General features: G+C 42.8%; 2 protein-coding genes across 2 annotated transcripts; both read left to right on the top strand.

Moving 5' to 3' along the window:
* Positions 1-481: 481 nt before the first annotated feature.
* SERLADRAFT_340128 (uncharacterized protein) lies at positions 482-724 on the top strand (the record flags this gene model as incomplete). Its single annotated transcript, XM_007312232.1, has 1 exon — positions 482-724. A coding segment is annotated over one exon (243 nt), but the record flags the coding sequence as incomplete, so codon positions are not given.
* Positions 725-1,003: 279 nt separating this feature from the next.
* Positions 1,004-1,468, top strand: SERLADRAFT_431949 (uncharacterized protein; the record flags this gene model as incomplete). Its single annotated transcript, XM_007312231.1, has 1 exon — positions 1,004-1,468. One exon carries the CDS (start codon positions 1,004-1,006, stop codon positions 1,466-1,468), a length of 465 nt encoding a protein of 154 aa, XP_007312293.1.
* Positions 1,469-7,448: the final 5,980 nt, after the last annotated feature.

Genomic DNA, 7,448 nt, shown 5'->3' with positions numbered 1-7,448 from the left:
GAGTGGCAACGATGGCATTGTTGTTCTCGCTTGTGTTGATCCAGGGACTACTTTGTTGTCACCATGTACCACTGGAGGAAACCGAGCCAAGTGTCCCATACAAATTGTGCACACAGATGTTGGAGGACCAATCAAACCAACTTCCAGGGAGGGTTTTCGGTACTGGATTATCATTGTAGATGATTTCTCCAAATTTCCATGGATATATTTCCTAAAACATAAAAGTGAAACACTGGAAGGATACAAGCAATGGAAAGAAGATGTCCAAACATTCTTCCGGACTCATTTGGGAGAAGAAAACTTCACTCCACTATACACAGAATTCCTCCGGAGCAATGGGGGAGGAGAATATACTGGCAATGCATTCAAAAATCAACTCCGAGGAGATGGTGTCATCCAAGAAACTACAGCTGCAGATACTCCGGAACAAAATGGCATTGCAGAACGCATGAATCAGACATTGGCTACATTAGCAACCACTATGCTCCATGATTCCAAGCTCCCAAAGTCATTTTGGGTAGATGCCATGCAAACAGCTGCATATATCATAGCACGCAGCCCAGCATCAGGACTCCATGGAAAGACCCCATATGAAATACTGTTTAAAAGGAGAGTTGATCCAACTTTGTTTCACCCTTTCGGATGCCAAGCATATGCCTTGATTCCGAAAGACAAAAGGCAAGGGAAGTTTTACTCCAAGGGGCACAAAGCCATAATGATTGGCTACACACATGGAAAGCAAGCCTACAAACTCCTAGACACTGAAAAACGGACTGTGTTTTCCAGTCGGCATGTTATATTCAATGAATCCGGAAAGGTACAAAAGGATGACACTGCTCCCTGGAACACAGACACTAGCACAGATCAGTGGGGGGGACTCATTCCAGAGAATGCTCACTATCCAGACCAAAAAAAATTGGAGGAGGATGATCCTGACCCTCGGATCTGAGATCCAAATGAATTGCAAAAGGAACCACATCTCCAAGGAGATGTTCCACAAGCAATGGAACCATATCAGCATGAAGATGTTCCGAAAGCAGTGGGGCAATACCTCCGTGGAGATATTCTGAGAGCAGTGGGAGCACCTGATCAGCTAAAACACCCTCCACAACAGTCTCTACAACCAAGACCTGAACACTGGCCATCTTCAGAACGGAAAGCCAAAGTAGAGTTACAGTCAGTGGGAGGACAGCCCCTCAACATACAGCCAGCTGATGTGGAAAAAGTCCGAATACAGCTAGACAGCCTGTCCATTGGATCAGCTTCTGGAAGGCATACAACACCTCCAAGGAGTCATCCAATGCCTCCGAGGAGTGATTCAACACCTTCAGGAGTGAGTGGGGCAACAAATACACAAATACATCTACTCCCTGGAGTACCTGCACAAGTTCCTAAAAGAGCAGTCATGATTCCATTTCCACATCAACGTACAGAGCTTACATTTGAGCAGGGATACAGCAAGTTATAACAAAAAATGAAGACAACAACAGACCTAGTTGGATGGAAATGCTGCAAAGTCCTTCAACAGCTTATCCACCCGCATTATGTGAAGATTCTCATCCTGTGTGGCCATATCGAGGTAACCATATCAACAAATGCAATCTTTTGCTCATCATTGAGCTGTGTCTTAATCTGCCCAGCCATTCTAATGGCCTGACTCCTTGTGTTCAAAGGCTCAATGTGTCAAAAAGATGAAGACAAAGCAATGTTTAAAGATCCACCACCAGATACGCTGCCAGTGAAAGCACTCTCTACAATGTTCAAGAAATGGTACCTGAAGTCATTGTGCTTGGCATTGCGCTGTTCCTTGTTATCCACCATCCTCTGCATCTGTTCCTTCACACCATTGATTGCAGTGGCTCCAGAATAATGTGGGGCTTTGCTTGGGGTGGCAGAAATTACAGAGGTACTATCAATGGCTGAATACTTGCGTTTTCCGGAGGACGTGATGCTGACAGATGTGCTAGTAGGTTTGGAGTGGATAGATGACACATACAAGGTGCCAGATTCACTCCCATTCTTTCTTTTGCCTTTTTTGGTGCTAACAACCGCCACTCTTTCAATTGCCTCTCTTTTTGCACCCTCTTCATCACCTTCGTCTCTCCGTCCTCCCCTCCATCATTGCCTTCAGCATCCACATCCACCCTATCTTTACTCACTGAACTGATTGTTGGAGATTGTGCTTGAGATGCACAGAAAACATGAGTCCCTTTTGCCCGGCTTGGTAGAATAGCTGTGATCGAGTCATACCACCTCCACCCATCTGAAGCTAACTGGTTGTAGGTTGACTTAACATCTTTTGACTTGCTCTGCAAAAAAAAGGTAAGCCCGTCCCATACCTGCTGAGGATAAAGATGCTCACTTTGAGGAAAGCATCCCAAATGTGCCTGTTTGCATCAGTAATCTTCAGTCCACATTTTACATCAAATCCAAGCCCAGATGTGTTGATCAACTGATCTACACAACTAAGCTCCTTCTTTAGCTGAAATAACAGTTAGCAATGAAGCTTTAAAATGTACTTCTACTACTAACACTGAACCATTTGTTACAGATTGAGTCGGCTGTTTTGATGGCTCCTTTTGTTACGACAATTTTTGGACCTTTAAATTTCATTCTCCTCTTTAACTGTCTTCTATAGTATTCACACACTGTGCCATGCAGCATTTTCCATTTCATTCAAACTCCACCTTCTTGCGCTGCGCTGCCTTTCTTTATTTTAGCTACAAGTATCTCATGCAGTGGAGCTGGTCAAATGGGCTGTGCCCCATGACATCATCAGCCACTGCCTCCATCAACTGTATAGTATACATGTACAAATGGTCTGCAGTAGTATAAATACCCCAATAGATCAAGGAGACTCCTCAGTGAGTCCTTCTGTTGTTTACCCACAACAAAATTGGTCCTACCTTAAGGAGATTATCCTCTCCTCCACTCATCACTCTTTGCTTTTTTTTGTTGTGCGCCAGAGTATACAAACTCTTGGTTGTTACACCTTTTGTTTTTAAAGGAGCCAGATTACCCTCGGCCAGGTTATAAAATTGAGGCTTATACCCCCCACCCTCTCCAAGCAGGCCAACGTGCTCCTCAGCAAGTTCAAGCAAGTTTTTGGTGTCACTTTCTGTCCAGATGCACTTTGGCACCTTTTTCTTCTACTGTAAAGTGGTTGTGTTTGTATCTGTAGATTTATTGATGCCAGACATCCTTAATGAATGCAGAGGGTATTGTTGAGTGACCTTAGAGTGTCTTGGGGAGGTTCTTTGCACCATTGATGCAGCTGTTTTGCATAATGACTAGTAGCTATCTTTACTTCCATCTACTCAAGGCATGTGCCCTTCACCCCATGCACATTTGACGCCGGTCGGAAATGAAATTTGGAACACTCTGTCAGCCACTTGGCACATCAAAAATCATAGCCATGGTTTTTGTAATTTGGTTCCCGTACATGCTCTTAGTTTTATTATAATTCCCTCAAGTGTGCTTTGTTACCCAACAAAAGGAAAGCCGGTGACACCTGTTGCTTTTATGAGAACAACTGTTTCCTTAAATGGGAGTATGTAGACCTTTTTGCAAGCGAACTTCTAAGGCACCCTTAAGATAATAAACATAATATGCACCATGAAGAGAGCAAACAACATGGACAACAATGGTAGTGAGGATATCGGCCTATTATTATGTGCAGAAAACTGGAATATTAGGAAAAATGAGGGTAGCTATATAGAACTTTATAGCACTAAAAGTGCTCATAAAGCTGCTATAGTGGCCAAACCTGTCATATGACCTCTGCCATGTATAGAGCCTCATATAGCTGCTCTTATAGATGTTGGAAATTGTGATGCGGCTGATAAAAAAAACTAACACAGACAAGGTTTGAACTCTCAACCTTCTGGTCTGCTTTTTACTAACTAAACAACCTATAGCCACACATTACACATTTATCCACACACCATGAAAGCTTATAAAATATATTATACAGACGTCATATATTGACCTTTTATGGACTTGTGTTATTTTTTTTACCCATTGTCACAACTTATATTTGGATAAATTATTACTTTTATTTTTATAAATATCAGTGGTACAAACCATCACTTCACTGATACAGACTACATAATTGATTAATACATAATTTATTAACTCTTTTAAGCAGCTTTAGTTATATTATAACTGTGATCTTTACAGCTACGGGAGCTATGTAGGCTACCATAGGCTACAAGAGCACTTATAGCACCTTGCCTCTGTTAATAAACTTGACCACAAACACTTCTGGCCTCTTTCTATCATTGAACAAGTTTATTAAATTAATCCAGAATTTGGGGGATATGTAGATACTTTAGAAGCAATCTGTGGAAAAGAGTCATCTTCAGCTGTTTGAAGTATGTGGCACTGGTGACGTCTGGATTCTTGCAAGGAACAAAGTTGTGAGACATGCTCATTTGCAGGATCAACAGGATTTGCAGGTAGTTTACATTGAATGGACCATGAATGTAGAGTTTGATCTCTCCATAACACTTTAAAAATGAATTGCCAAGGTAAACACTGGGAATCGCAAAACATCTATTATTTCTTGTCACTGGACCGGAAAGTAATGCCATGTGTAGCAGCAATAGTATGAAGGTCTGTGACCCTTAAAAATTCATGGAATCATTCAAAAGATGTATTCCAGTCAAAGTAAATGACTGCAACTAATTGACAGTCGGGTGAAAGGTCACAAGGGTGAATAATTTGTTGTGCAAGAAGCACATTATGGAACTTGAATTTTTGTCTCAATTGATAGGTACTCATTTATCGTGCATCCACCACCCATTCAACTTCAAACTCTTCTTCACCTTTCTGGGTGACTACAACTGGTCCAGGCTGGGGGAAGTTGCTGAATCATGGTGTTTTGTCCTGCAGTGGTGGGAGAGTATGTTTTGCATATTGCGTGAGGGAGTATATACATACAATGTGCGTGGTGGAGACCCTGGGATGGTTAGTACCTTCACATGATTATGTTATGTAGTTATAAATGTGGAATAGCAACAGAACTGTCTTGATCTGGGTACATCACTGCTGCAAGTTTGTAGCTATTTGTAGCAGTTTGCTCAATATAAAGGGTAAAACCCAGGCACACTTTAGTTGAATACTGGGAGCAGGTAGAAGCCTGGGAATTTTGCATTACTACAAAGTCCAGGGAGTATTGGATTGCTACGAAGCCCAGGAACACCGGATTACTACAAAGCTCAGGAGTATTGGACTGCTACAAAAACTGGGAATATTGGACTACTATTACGTAGTATAATGGACCCCAGGTTTCTATTAAATTGTGGTATTATTGATCGATCCACTATTCTAGTTATTCCTCAAACCACTATGCCTTGCCTCTGGAATGAGTCCTTTGCCTTTTCTGAGAATTGGTTCCACATCCTGATTTGCCTCTCTGTATATACTACATGACTGGTGTGACAACACCAACAAGACACAGTCTTGGGGCACTGGAGCACAACAAAAACAACACTCAAGAGAGTAATGAGAAGGAGGGATTTCCCCTCAAGGTGCGACCGGGTTAGTTGTTGGTAGACAACAGGAGGACTTGCTGAGTCCTTCCCCATGTATTACTCCTGTATATATACTAAAATACATGAGGTACTGTACAATTGTAACTAAAGTTTAAAGTCCGATGTTTAGCATGTGACCAGTCACATGGTGAGCCTAGACACTGGTCAGGTGATGTGTCACATGACTGGTCATGTGACTATGAAAAGTCCGAAAATGTAAAGTAAAGTAAATGGTCATGTGACTGGCCATGTGACTTGGAAAAAGTAAAAGTAAAAGTATGAAAAGAGAAGTGTAAGTGGGTACTGGTACATCAATTGTAACAGTGGTTCCAGTTCAAGTTCTGTGGTGAATACTGCCAGGGCAGGAGCTCATCCCATAGATTTGTCACATTCAAATTGTCCACACTGCTGGAATAGGTAGTATTCTGGCTTGCCACCCAGGAAAAGGTTCCTGTTGAGGGATATGATTGTTGGTGTGTTCACCTTGACCCACGGATAGCACAGAACACAATGACAATCCATAAGTGACCAGTACAAATAAGTTTGAGCGGAAATTTACAGGGTTTGGTGGTAGGTTTGGGCTGTTGTTGAGCAGTTGAAGTAGAAGCTCCAAGTCATGGGTATGTATGTCAAGCACACGGAGCAACACCTCAGTACCAGATAAGGATAATTTCATGGCTTGGTAGTTGGCAGTTGGCAGTATATTGCAGAAAGGTCCTCAATTCCACGAAATGATTCCCATATTGCAAGAGGACAATGAGAAGTTGCAGGACATGGGTAAGATAGCTCCAGGATGTAAGTGAACAAACCAGTGCTTGAGCTTGCCACTCAGCAAGACCTCTCCGCTTGCTGCACTAAGTTTATCTCATGATGCCTTGTCTCGCCTTCCCCAGGAATTCTCCACCACCCCTTTCATGTCACACTATGCTCTCCTTGTTACGATAACACAATTTTTGGACCTTTCTTTCATTTTCATTCTCCGCTTTAACCTTGTATACTTTAACCTTCACACATGGTGCCACGCGGCACTTCCCCTTTTGTTCAAAACTCCTCTTTCTCGCGCCGCGTTGCCTTCTTCTTATTTTAGGTACAACTCTCTCACACAGTGGAGCTGGTCATGTAGGCTAGGCCCCATGACATCATCAGCCACTAAACTTTATCAACTGTACAGTACATAAGTACAAACACTCTGTATTAGTATATATACCCCAATAGATCCAGGAGACTCCTCAGCGAGTCCTCCTGTTGTATACCAACAAACTCTCTGCAGCTTAAGGGGTAATCACTCCCTCATCACTACCTTTATAGTGTGTTCTAGTGTGCGCCAGAGTAACTAACTCTTGGTTGTTACATTAGGACTCGCTCTTCTACTCTCTCGCACAATTGTGCAAAAAGTCCCACTGGGCACCCGGACTCCAGGGTGAAGGAGATTTGGTTATTGGTTAGGAATATCCCGCATAGCAGATAGGTGCACTCTTCACAACGGCCTTGTAGTGCTTTGGGAGAAGAACCAAAACCTTTGATACGTGGCCCCCAGCGTTAAGGGGAGTACTATAGCTCAACAGTTGGTGTGGAACCTCTGTTGGTAAGATTTTAGAATACAAAACTTCTTCTTGAAATACCTCTGACCGGGCCGGGCACTTGCCTCCGCCAGTCTGGAGAAGGGTTGACAGCTTAACAAGCGGACCACCCCCCTGACAACCGTTCGGACCAGGGTTTATTACGAATAACTTTTATATAAACTTTCAAATACTATAGTGTGGGTAGTCGGAGATTGAGATCCGATACTCAGCTGGGAAGGGGTAGATCCGCAGATAGGAAGCGGGGACCCCCAGTTACATTTTTCTTATTACTTTACAAAGAGAACAAGTTGACGTGTTGTCGCAACCAGATATCAATGCCCTGCTGCACAAC

Source organism: Serpula lacrymans, assembly GCF_000218685.1.
Source record: "Serpula lacrymans var. lacrymans S7.9 unplaced genomic scaffold SERLAscaffold_1, whole genome shotgun sequence".
Taxonomy (NCBI): Eukaryota; Fungi; Basidiomycota; class Agaricomycetes; order Boletales; family Serpulaceae; genus Serpula; species Serpula lacrymans.
This window is presented reverse-complemented; position numbering and strand designations above follow the sequence as displayed.